Genomic DNA, 13,725 nt, shown 5'->3' on the forward strand with positions numbered 1-13,725 from the left:
TTTAGTAATATTAAGACAACACAATATAGATCTTGTACAGCAACACAACCTGTGCAATATCTGATCTGTTCCAGCAACACAAAAGGAAAGACTGAGACTGGCCTGTAATTAAAAAGGAAAAGAAGAAAAAAAAAGAGGTAAAATATCAGTTACTATATATATGTATAGTAGGACTCCTCCCTTACAGTAAAGTCACCACTCGACTTAACTCGGAGTTCAACTGTACAGGACGAACTACGAGTTACTTCACGTCACGCTAACTTCACTGTATTTCTCTTCTTGTTCTTAAGACGTAGAAAAACTTGCTGTGCTTTAGTCGTTTGTTAGACTGCTCGAGTCACCAGCCTTTCCGTTTTATGAAGTTCAAGACCTGCATTTGTGTATATTTAAGAGTAGTGACATTGGAAAGAGGCATTTAACTGTATCCATTCTCCTTTCCTCTGCGCACCCGTCTGTTCATTCTGCCGTCTGAGAAAAGTCAGTGCTAGCTATCAGATCAGCCCTTACAACAGAATTAAGAGTCTGACAGACCGACCTATTGCCTTGTTTGTCGTGTGGCATTTTACTCTTGTTAAGACAAGGGTTTTTCCGTTACTTTTTGTATACACTAATTGGGAGGTTGAGTTGATACTGGTAAAAAGATAAAATGTTAAAAGAAGAAAAAAAAAAACAGTTAAGGAATTAATAGAAATAAACGTGTTTTAAAACATAAGGTTTAAGAGGTGGATTGGTTTAGGTGATTTAAGAGTAGTGGTCGGTGTTCATACTCTCACGCTTTCTTACGTCCACTCATACTTTCCTTCACTCTCGCACACTCACTCTTCGTGGAGCTGGAGCCGGTAGCGGCTGTAGCGGATCTGGAAGAACAGCCTTTCCATCAGCGAGCGGCTCATTCCGGGCAGAGTGTAGTTCTCAGTCTCGCCCACCTTTTGAAAACCCAAAGATTCGTAGAGCTTGTGAGCAGCCATCTTAACTGCTGTCGTCCCCAGAACCACGGCCGAGTAGTTGTTAAGCATAGCGAACTCTAGGACCCGTCGTCCCAGCGCCTTGGCGATGCCTTTCCCACGGAAACGAGAGTCCACAGACATGCGCCGCAGTTCTACCGTGTTGTCGTCTTCTCGTCCCTGTGCTGCCACGATACCCACCACCTGACCGTCCAGCACTGCCACCCAGAAACAAGAACCTGCAGAAACACAACCGCAAGAACTCAGCATGCGCGAGACAAAGCAGTTCTGACTGCTAGGAGTTTTTGCACACATGTTGACAGTTTAATATGAGCAATTCAACAACGCTAAATTATACGGTTCCCTGAACTCACATCCATATTCACTTCATCCTAAGAGCAGGACTGTAGCCACAAAGGGCACTATAATGAAATTCGAGAACACCGTCAGAGGAGGTTTCACATGTCCGAGACTTATGAACGCGTCCAGGAGGAGGCGCTTCGAAATGTAAGTGTCAGAAGTACTATTCAGACAGAATAAGATTTCCAGACACCGCATGTCTGGTATATAATGTAGCTGGAAGATACAGGTGATTATGACTGATTCATAAAAAGGAAGCAGCTCCTTCGTGTAAAACAGACCTGGGAGCATCTTCGCCCTAAAAATCCCATGTGTACGATATACAGCTCATTTTCATATAAACTGTTTTGACCTTTATTTTGAGCGCTTGTTTTACGATGCGTGGCGATCCAGGTGGATCATTAGCAAATCGCATGACCATAATATGCATGTGGCCTTTTAGCTGTGTGAAGAAATGATTTACCTAAACCCTCCAGAGGCATGGCTTAAACAGTCTATAATTTACTGTTCTGCATTTTCAGCTCAGCTCAACTTCATATTTACTTTCGTTTTGGTTATTTCTACTGCTCCTTTTACAAAAGGTGAATGACAGACAGACCATAAATTACAGATTTGGACAGAACTAAAATTGCATTACCTCACTTTCCCCATCTGAACACAGCTCTGATTGAATCCCTTACAAAGCAAAAGCTTTTTATTACGACTGAACATGTTGGTATATGGGCGGCACGGTGGTGTAGTGGTTAGCGCTGTCGCCTCACAGCAAGAAGGTCCGGGTTCGAGCCCCGTAGCTGGCGAGGGCCTTTCTGTGCGGAGTTTGCATGTTCTCCCCGTGTCCACGTGGGTTTCCTCCACAGTCCAAAGACATGCAGGTTAGGTTAACTGGTGACTCTAAATTGAGCGTAGGTGTGAATGTGAATGGTTGTCTGTGTCTATGTGTCAGCCCTGTGATGACCTGGCGACTTGTCCAGGGTGTACCCCGCCTTTCGCCCGTAGTCAGCTGGGATAGGCTCCAGCTTGCCTGCGACCCTGTAGAACAGGATAAGTGGCATGTATGGATGGAGGTATGCCTTTTGAATGAATATATTGTATTAATATAGTGACTGATTAAATGTTATGGCTTTATTCCTTTATGGATCATTGTTTTTGAAGTGTTGTGTTTTCAGTTGCTAATGAAACTGAAAACATGTCACTCGCACGTTTAATAGTCATGCTCATGCTAGGATACCAGGATCCTAACGCAAAAGGGTTAAACCTCTTCTAAGCAATCACAAACTTGCTATTAGAGCTGGGACTTGAGCTCAGCCAAAACTTGGTCACCAAGAAAGCAACAGGGCAAAGGATTTTGTAAGAGCTTAGCGGCAGGCTGCGTGTAGCAGTCAATGTTGATTTTATAAAGTAACTAAGTAAATTACACAGGGAAATGAATATTCAACTCTGAGTGAAAAATACTATAGCGAGCATGCAGTGTGGAAGAAGAGTTTGGAGACAGAAATCTTAGTTTCTCGGTCATTAGCCTGAGCTACTCGCTCTTGATAGCACTGGCTTGACCACTAACACTACTGATGAACGCTACACCGGCTGGAAGGTGACTTCACTGCTGCACTGACCGCGCCGAGTCGCGGTTAAGCTCGCGTTGGCCTTCAAGGAGGTCTAAATTTTTGCTCCCTCCCACTATAATTCAAAATCTGATTGGTTAAGTCATCTGTCACTTCCTACATAAACATACACTGCCATGGCCTAAACTCAGCCAGCTCTAAACTCTTCTCAGCCTAGAGACAAACAAAACTCATTAAATAACTATTTTAATGCTTTCAGGACAGAAACCCTTTCATTTCTGAAGCAAATTTGATAGAAAGTGAGGTCAAATTAGAATTATAATTATGAAAGCAATGAAAAAAAATTAAATATAAAACATTATTTAATAAATGCTGATGTTTGGGCTTCTCTGAAGGACTAGAAGGCCCTGACGGTTCCCATCTGCTCATAAGCGTGCTCAGCTGTGGACCAAGCCATGTTTACAACTGTTATGGTTTGCTTTAAAATAAATCCTCAATAATCTATTACATTACCACTCTGATATAACAGGGGCACGGAGTGCATAAAGCCTAAAGGTCTCACCAGTAGCATCAAGCCATCAACAACTTTCCAAACACTTATGATGATCCCATTCACATTATCTGTAGCCGCTTTATCCTGTTCTACAGGGTCGCAGGCAAGCTGGAGCCTATCCCAGCTGACTACGGGCGAAAGGCGGGGTACACCCTGGACAAGTCGCCAGGTCATCACAGGGCTGACACAGACACAGACAACCATTCACACTCACATTCACACCTACGCTCAATTTAGAGTCACCAGTTAACCTAACCTGCATGTCTTTGGACTGTGGGGGAAACCGGAGTGCCCGGAGGAAACCCACGCGGACACGGGGAGAACATGCAAACTCCGCACAGAAAGGCCCTCGCCGGCCACGGGACTCGAACCCAGGACCTTCTTGCTGTGAGGCGACAGCGCTAACCACTACACCACCGTGCCACCCACTTATGATAATCTGGTAGGTTATTACTAGTAGTGCACCTGATGCATGAAATTCTAATCCAGCATTATTGGAAATAAGTCAAATAAAGCCGTCAGTAATCAGTCTTTTTAAATGAGATCACACGACATTGTGTGTAACGAGAGAACCTCTGTCCCATGGGACTAAATTAGTGGCGGAGGCTGCACGTGCAGATGCACTGAGCCCCAGCTGTTTCTATTATATCCGTGTCCAGCAACAGTCCATGTCTCCGAACCCAGGGATTAAACCAGAGAGGAGGTGCTGAACATACCAGTCACCTCCGTGATAAAAGGAGACTGTGCAGAGTTTGAAGCACTGCCCGCCATCTGCTTTGTACAAATCCATGCCAGGAAAATCATATCCGTGAGCGGTGCGTTTATTTGGAGCCGCTACCGTGCGTGTATTTGCTGAGGGCATGCTAGTGCTGAGAACAGACGCTGTAGCTAAAAGACATGGAGAATAAACGGACTGGAACGTCAGTAATGAAGTAAAGATCTTACTGGAACTCGAGTGAAGAGTGTTCATGTGAAACGGATACCGTGCATCCGGTGTGTGTGTGTGTGGGGGGGGCAAGTACAGAGCTTATCCATTTCTCTGTGTGCTGGGCGACTTGAGAACGCAAATTACACAAGACCTGAAATCCTGCGTTCATAAATTTAACTAATTGCTATTCGCACATTATAACGTACGCGCCGCATACTGCAACATCTCTGCAGTCTTTTAGGCCCCTCCCCCTTCCCCAGGGAGCAGTGTGTGTGTGTGTGTGTTAGTATGGATCAGCCTGGCACGCACGCTCCCGCAGGGCTAAGTCTATTCCTTCATGCCGTCAAACCACACAGCTACATGCACATATGGCCGAATACATCCAGCAGTGTGTCATACTGTTTAATAACCCACACACACACACACACACACACCTTCTAGATCAATGTTATTCACACAAACTCTGATGCAACAGCAACGACTTCTAGTCACAATCTGACGAGCTATCCCTGAGCATCTCTCAATCTCATCACACACTCCCACCCGTACACACACACTTCTAGTGCAAGTAGGTGTGTAAGTGATGTGTCCAATAGCTGAAAGTATTAATAATCTTTGCACTGTAGCTTTTATTGCACTCTTTTCCTGTTCAACACACACACACCATCACAGATCTCCTACATAGCTTTATTCGCCAGGCTGATCTGTCCACTATAACCACAGGGTTTTTATTATTATTATTATTTCAATACTGTTATAAATCTTACTACTTTCTAGCATCTTGTATAAATCCTGATGGTACGAAGTTTGTGCGCGCGCCTGAAATTAACCCCATTCTCTCAAACACTATTTTCTCAGTAGGCTTGATTGGAGGCAGTCCCCAGAATCCCTGTACTCATTTATTCCTGTGCAGCGTAATAAGAGCCGATACTTTGAAACATACATTTTATGAAGCTTTTTTTTTTTTTTTTAGCTTGAAGCTAAAAACAAAACAGAGTGGATGAATATAAATCTCCAACTGGTTCATTCAGGCTTTAACACTAATGACAGGTTCAACTACATTCCATAGCTGGAGCAGCTTTGGTGCTTTCTGCTCTTGCCTGAGGGGTCAATTTAAGCAAAATATTCTGCGCAATGCTATAGTTTCTTAACCACGTCTTTGAAGACTCTTGGGAAAACGCCAACGTGATCGTTTTTGCCATAAATAGCTTCAGTTTCCGTGCAGCTATGAGAACGGCTTCACTGTTAGTCGGGGAACGGATTAATCAAACGTGTTTTTTTTTTTTTTTTTTAAATCCATCACGGGAGATGTGGTTGATGCATTTGATCATCGATCATTATTCCTGACGTGAACATGATTTTCATTTTACATTCCTATAGTTAGTGTTGCTCGATCACATTTAATAGAGCAACACTGTTCTTAAACGCTATTCCATTATGCTTCCATTATCTGGACAGTATCGTTCTTCCTGCCCCGTGAACCAACAGATTAGCTCTCTGTAAAGCTAATCAAAGGGAACTGAAAAGAAATGGAAAGCTGCAACATTAAAGGAACCCCTCTCCTTCTCTCTGACAGATAATTCAGTTAGTCCTGCGCCACAGCCACAGCTCAGAAAAGAGATGGAGAGTCTGAGGCCTTCACATTAACAAAGAGATGGAGACAGCCAGAGAGAGAGAGGTTCCCCTGGGAGATTTCTTTGTCTGCATGCTTTGCCAGTATGCAAAACCGTTTCACAGCTTCTGTTCGATTCTGTTCTATTCTATTCCTTCCCCCATTTCCTGACCCAACACTCAATTCCCTTCCTCTTTATATATCGGTGCTAAAATAGGAAACCCGTACCGAGCTGATATTCTGAGGAGAAGGATCAGGTGGTGTGCTTAAGGAGACAAATACAACAGCCTCGGCTTTGCTGCGTTTTCTTTCGCACCAATCTGAACGATCTAATCGAACGCTGTGGATTTAGGTGGACTGTCTCCGTGTCCAGGTCAAGAAAGACGACGGAGAACAAAAGGATGAACACGACAGACTTCACTCTTGACATGTGCAGGAAGTCTAATGATGTGCCATGTGTGAGACTGGGGCTGTAAAGGCTGATTTCCCCAGCAGGGGATGATTTGTCTGAGTGCGCCGTCTCCCACTGGTAGACAGACTGAAATAGAAAGGATTCAGGTACCCCCCCCCCAAAAAAAAGCCACGACTTCTGCTGACATGCACCTACATCCACCCACCACACTCTTATGATGAACGTATGGACACTTAGGGCTTTGGAAAAATGAGGTCCTTTACTTTGTCCACATACAAATGACACTGACAAGATTAGAGTATTGATTGGAGAGATTGCGCAGGGACTGGATGATGTATGTCATGGGCTACTCGACCTGACTCAGCCTCCAGTGATTCACTGCGTATGCTGACACACTGTTAGAAACGCCGAGCTGTTTTATACTTTCCGCTAGTAAGAAATCACAGTAAAACAAGAAAGATCAACACTATTTCATCTACCGGATGACTTGCAAAGGACGCACGTGTGACACATCAGGAAAAGAACAAGCAATCACTGATGAGCTTGCAAAGATCTGCACAGGAATAACGACGTAAACCCCTCGTTTCTGATCCCACCGGTCAGAACAGGCTAGCGTTTTAACCGCTGCCGTTTTTTAACCAATGATGGTAACGTGACACATGGATTAAAGGCTAAAACCTTTCCTTGAGCAGGGCTCTTGAAATTTTAACGTAGCTCCGGTCTGAAACTCATTATTCGGACAGCTGCAGCAGGAACCCGTCCTGTCATGCTTATTACTTTGCGGCACAAGAGTGCTTCAGTGATTTCTTTTGTTTTCCCCTTCCACGATCAATAGAGGCATGAGCAGTGAGACAGGTCCAAGCTGCTGCATATTTAATAAGTCCATTGCATTAAAGCAGCATTTCAGACAATTAACCCATACGTAACTGCTAAAGAGAAGAATTTATCCAGCACATGCTGGAGTCTGCTGACCTACTGATGAATGTTTTCAAAGCTTGTGCGCTTTGTTACAGCTCTGAAAGACGAGGACTAGAAGTGAGCTGGACTAGTGTAACTGCTTGTGTATATTTTATGCTCAGTCATACCGGAAAATGGTGTGGATTTAAACAAGACAGTGTTCTACAGGTAGAAGGTGCCACATGGTTAAGGGATGGGCATCAGGACCAGGATCTTACAGGATGTCAGTAATGCCACATGGTGGAGGGCTTCTGCCTTCATGCAGGTCAGTGGTCTGATATGAAGCTCAAAAGCTGCAAGCAGGCAGTCAGATATTCGAGAAAGTGAATGATGCATTTCAAATATTCATTCATTCACCCTTAATAACTGCCTGGTCATGGTTGTGGTGGTTTAATTAACAGCTATTGCACAAAATCGAGTCATACATGAGCTGATAGTCGATGAGGCGCATAGTACGGAGTCGGCTATAAGCTGTGTACGACGAGATTGAGTGGAATAACTTATTCTATCCACATTCACTGGATTTTGAGAAAGAGCATTTTTATTTTTACTTTTTGCAAATTCGATAAATAAAAACTTTATACAAAACATCCGACAAAATAATTTCTGCTTAGAATGTAAACAAACCGGTGAAATGACCGGAGCAATTTGTGAAAAATTCGATAATTCTTGAAAAAAAAAAAAGAAAAGACACGTTCTTGGCACCAAATACTTTTATTCCAGATTTTTTTTTTTTTTAAATGTATAGGATTTTCTTCAGGGATTTTTGGTGGTTGGCAAGCCAACTTAAAGGTGCATTACTGCCACCGACTGGGCTGGAGTGTGGAACAGGTGATGGGGGGGATGACAAAACTATTCTTTTAGCCATTTCTGTTTCTTTTAAATACTTGATTTTTTTTTTCCAAGTAAAAGTTAATTTGCACCATCACAAATTACTCTCACTCAGGATCTTTCTACTTTATTTTTTTAGGACGCTATTCCTCACTCAGTTTTCAACCAATCACCAAATTTCACATGAATACCTCTGGGCTGAATTACATTTCTATGACTTTTGGTGGTGATCTGGATCACTGATCTGGAATGATCCATGAAAAACGGGATTTTTTTTTTCCAATCACTTATCACGGTCAATTTTCTTTTTTTTTTCAATCAGTAGTTTTTTTTCAGGTCAGCTCATGCAAATCACTGATTTTAGTCACAGTATCTATCTAGCTTTTATTTCATCCTTGGTTGGTTCAGCAACACGTGCCGCCATTTTGTTTTTCTCTACTCACCATATGAGCTGATAGCCTAGTAGTAAAGTAGCCAATCAGAGCACGCGATTGCTCGTATCCAGTGAATGTGGATAGAATAATTTAGGTTATTAGTTTATATTTTGGGCGATGGAACCAGCTAAATTCATTAGAACGTGTCACAGGTCGGTAGGAACAAAAATAATGAAATTTAAAAAAAAAAAAAAACAGTCCTGCTCATATTTCACCAGTTCAAAACAAAAAAAGTAGTGTCAGGTTTAGGCCACACCCACTTAAATACAGATACGAATGTGAATACATGGAGCATTAAACAGGTACAGATAGAGCCATGGTAATAGTAAACACTTTAGCTTTTTGATTTTGGAGTGCCCTTTGTTTGCTGGAGTAATTCTGATTTGTTTGGAAGTCAGTGCTGCATGGCATTATGACCGATTATTCTATCCGACACCGATCCATCGTAAAACCCTTGGCGAGTTCATACAGTTACAGTACTTGTTTATAACCTCTAGTTGTTTTCGCGACCGAGCGTTCCCCTTACCTGTAGGCTTCATGTAGTAGGACTCTATATCAGCCATATCTGTGTGGAGCGCGCAGTCCAAGTAGCCGAGGATGACTTTTCTGCTATAGTAATAGCGTGCTCCCATTAGAATGAAAGGTGTGCAGCATGTCAGCATGACGGACTTGGTCATAACAAAGCACATTACTATGGAGAAATGGAAGAAAAATAAACGTCACCTGTCAGAAAAGAGAACCATAGTTTGATTTTGGGAAGAGGAGAGAGAGACACACAAGACATAACAGGAAAGCACATTTCCATGAAGTCCACATTATCAGTATTAAAACAGCTGTTCTGAGTGCAGAGATGAAGCAGTAGGGGGTTTAATGCTATTCCAGCAGGACTAATGTGATTTCCATCGGTGGAACATCTGAACTAGTGTTGGTGCAGCCGTATCTGTGTGTGGTTTGAACACACGAGGGCGCCCTCAGGATCACTCACACACGCACAGTGCGTCGTACTACACATCTACAACCCAAACCGCATGTTGCCTTACTCAGCAATGACAACACGACGCTACAGGATACGATACTGAGCTGTGCTGTGTGGACATGTCTTTAGTAGAGCAGTATATGGTTGAGATGCAGGTCATGGTTGTTTTGTATTCACTCTGCCGCACAGCATACTCCCACCTCCCCAACCAACACTCCACCGCTTGCCAGAAAAAAAAAACACTATGTGGAATGTTGATCATATACATGCAGTTTTTTGGGGACAACAGATCTGAGGTAGGTTTCCCAAAAGCCTCTGAATGCTAAGAGCATCTTAACTTGGAGGGAGAGAGAGAGAGAGAGAGAGCGAGCACTCATTGGGCTGCTCAGTCTACCATTTAATGATGATCTTTGTGCTGCAATACTTTTGGGAAACTTGGCACTGACCAGTACATCTAAACCCGTGCGTGTGTGGGGTCTCCATCTATGGCACACCTTGGCCTGTCTCTGTGGAAAGACCCTGATAGGTTCTACATTCTCAGAAACAAAAGTACTTAACTTTCACTTTCTGTGTCACTGGAGTGGTGTCCATAAGGTGACATCTTTAACTTTCGTATCTGGTAATATGAATATGTTTAAGAATCATTTATGACACAAAAGGACCAGTAGTGTACTTTTAACAACCATAATACTTTAAAGCTACCTTAGAAGGTGCATCACACACTCTTCTAGCCAAGAGGTGTATGCTTGAAGATACCACTCCAGTGACATGGAATGGTGCAGTTTAAGTCTCTGAGGGGACAACAGAGCCGTCATGCCAGTGACAAGGAGAGTATTTCTAGGAGTGTATTTAAAGTAAAACCCTCAAGCTTCAGGTTCAGCAAAGAACCCGTTTAGAAAGCTTGGGGAGCACTTTTTCCTTTAGAGAGAGAGAGGAGGAATCTAAGGGAAGCAGTTTGCCCTATATAAATAAGGCATGTAGGCTAATTTGGAGTCACGCTTGATTTGATTTGATTACTCAGATTGCAATATCGGGTTCAGTGGGGAGAAAAAAAAAAAGTTTTGAAGGATTTGAGATAAATAATAAATGATAGTGACAATGAGGAGAGTGGATCACCCACGCAGTAACTATACACTCATCCACAGCAGCAACATTCATTCATTCATTCATTTCACATTCTGTGTGTGGCTCCTCTGCCAGCTTCTTTGTGTGGTGGTGATGATTCTGATGATGATGGTGGTTATGATGGTGAGGATGAGGATGATGGTTGTGATGATGGATGGTGGTGATTATTATGGTGGTGGTGAGGATGGATGGTGGTGAGGATGATTGTGATGGTGGTGAGGATGATTGTGATGGTGGTGAGGATGGATGGTGATGCTAATGCCCGACGTCGCTCATATTCAACCATATAGCATACACCTTCCTGATCTTTGTAATGTATTTAAGTGTGAGGCTAATGGACCCTCTCCCCCTCGGGTCTCCATGCCTCCTCTTACCTGTGAGCACAGCGTAAACGAGCTGCGTGTGCGGCTGGTGTTTGAGTCCGCGGAAGGCGGTGTTGGGGATGCGCTCCATGATGCCCTCGGTGAAGATGCGGCGCACCTCTGCGTTATCGGCGCGCGCGAAGTCGCGGATTAGAACCTGCTCCCGTTTCGCCTCTTTCCGCTCAAACGCGTCGGCCGGCGGCCACATCTGCGCGGAGGAAACGATCAGGGAATCTTTTTTGCTCCCAGCTATGGCGTCGGGGTCTTCCGCTACGATTTTAGTCTCGCAAACCATTTTGGGAGACGAACAATGCATGCAAGTGGCCTCGGGAAACTCAACCGGCGGAGAAATCAAACAGGAGGAGGAGAAACCGGAGAGCCGCTGGAGGATGCGCGGGGTGGGTCTGGGTTTGTCTCTGCTCGGCTGTGGAAGGGAACGGAAGGACCGGACCGGCAGTGACCCCGCGCGCCGCACCGCACTGCACTCTCACTCTGCTCGCGCACCGCCCAACAGCGCCGGCGCCGCTCACGCGCTCTTTATAGCAGGATGTGCCGGCGCATTCAGGTTCCGGGGTGGGCGTGGCCTCCTCTCAGCGCTGATTGGGCGCAAACACCGCGCAGGAGCTCCGGCCTGGTGGATGTGCAAAAGAAAAGCGGCTTATTTGTGCCTGCGCATGCGGGAGAGATCCCGCACGCGCGTGTGTTTGGGGTGAGGATGCGAGCTGTTCTTCAGAATGAAGCCCAGAGGGGGCTGGGTTCGCAGCGCACACCGGGAGGCTGATGTTGGTGATGCGCGCGCGCCCTGCAGGGATTTAAATGTTGCGCCTGGCTTTGATGTGACTCGGTGCGTCTCGCCGGCGCTACAGTGAGAGAGAGAGAGAGAGAGAGATGGCTGGCTGAGATGGCTTGGTTTTGCTGCACTGCAGTGCCTCCCATTTTGTGTTCACCACCCAAACCCGCCCTTCTCTCCTCTCCTCTCCTCTCCTCTCCTCTCCTCTTGCACACTGAAGCACGGGGTTCCCGGCTCTCCTCGTGGACGGCTTTTGCATATTAAGCATTAACACACGCACACACTATAGCGCACTTCTGTTTTGGGAATACAGCCACAAATCTCACAAGCTCGTGGCATGTAAGGGGTTAAACTGCCTGTCTCTCCAAAGGCGCACAGACGGGTATCAGTTCTGCCTAACCAATAAATAACTGCAGGACATGTGTTCTATGAGTGATGCACTAGTGCATCAGAAGAGGCTGCGTTTGAATCCGAGCGCATTGTACAGAACTAGTTTAAACTGGATCCCTCCCTCCCTCCTTCCTTTTTCTCTCCCTCCCTCCCTCATCAACACGACAGAGAGAGAGAAGGGTGTATGGTTGACGTTGAGGGATCCCTCGCTTTATACACGAACATAAACTATTCCAGTTCACGCTAAAGCAGAGAAAGAGGGTTTTCTCTTCTCCTTTCTTCCTTTCTTTCTTTCTCAGCATCAGGACCTGCGGCGAGTAACGGGTGCGCCAGCGCGCATGCGCATCCAGCCCAAAGATGAGTCAGGCTGATAAACTTGAACACTCAGAACTGCTGATCCTTGTTATTGTTTCTATGTAAACGTGCTCGTGCTGGATTTATAGCAATAGCAAGTGTACACTCTTATCAGTCTGGCTGGAATTAGTCATGTCTGCATAACATAATATGACAGTAGTTATCCATCCATCCATCCATCCATCCATTATCTGTAGCCGCTTTATCCTGTTCTACAGGGTCGCATGCGAGCTGGAGCCTATCCCAGCTGACTACGGGCGAAAGGCGGGGTACACCCTGGATAAGTCGCCAGGTCATCACAGGGCTGACACATAGACACAGACAACCATTCACACTCACATTCACACCTACGGTCAATTTAGAGTCACCAGTTAACCTAACCTGCATGTCTTTGGACTGTGGGGGAAACCGGAGCACCTGGAGGAAACCCACGCGGACACGGGGAGAACATGCAAACTCCACACAGAAAGGCCCTCGCCGGCCGCTGGGCTCGAACCCAGACCTTCTTGCTGTGAGGAGACAGCGCTAACCACTACACCACCATGCCACCATGACAGTATTTACCGCATCTCATCTCTACAGTCTCATATCCTATTCTACAGGGTCGCAGGCAAGCTGGAGCCTATCCCAGCTGACTACGGGCGAAAGGCAGGGTACACCCTGGACAAGTCGCCAGGTCATCACAGGGCCGACACATAGACACAGACAACCATTCACACTCACATTCACACCTACGGTCAATTTAGAGTCACCAGTTAACCTAACCTGCATGTCTTTGGACTGTGGGGGAAACCGGAGCACCTGGAGGAAACCCATGCAGACACGGGGAGAACATGCAAACTCCACACAGAAAGGCCCTCATCGGCCGCTGGACTCGAACCCGGACCTTCTTGCTGTGAGGCGACAGTGCTAACCACTACACCACCGTGCCCCCATGACAGTATTTATGTGCTACGAAATTAAACGCACCATTTTTGGCAAATTTAAAGGCTCCTGTTTTAGACAAATGAACAAATGATTATTGATTGACACGTCAGGAAGCTTATAGACATAAAAGAATAAAGCATTTGCTTCTACCTTTATCTATTCATCCACCCATCCATCCATAGCCGCTTATCCTGTTCTACAGGGTCACTGG

The 13,725-nt window shown here is 45.2% G+C and overlaps 1 protein-coding gene across 1 annotated transcript; it reads right to left on the reverse strand.

Moving 5' to 3' along the window:
* Positions 1–727: 727 nt before the first annotated feature.
* nat8l (N-acetyltransferase 8-like) lies at positions 728–11,537 on the reverse strand. The gene is made up of 3 exons (XM_060925141.1): positions 11,066–11,537; positions 9,117–9,281; positions 728–1,183 (listed from the first exon to the last, which is right to left on the reverse strand). The coding sequence occupies exons 1-3, from the start codon at positions 11,367–11,369 to the stop codon at positions 816–818; spliced, it is 837 nt and encodes a 278-aa protein (XP_060781124.1). The 5' UTR covers positions 11,370–11,537; the 3' UTR covers positions 728–815.
* Positions 11,538–13,725: the final 2,188 nt, after the last annotated feature.

Source organism: Neoarius graeffei, chromosome 1, assembly GCF_027579695.1.
Source record: "Neoarius graeffei isolate fNeoGra1 chromosome 1, fNeoGra1.pri, whole genome shotgun sequence".
Classification (NCBI taxonomy): domain Eukaryota; kingdom Metazoa; phylum Chordata; class Actinopteri; order Siluriformes; family Ariidae; genus Neoarius; species Neoarius graeffei.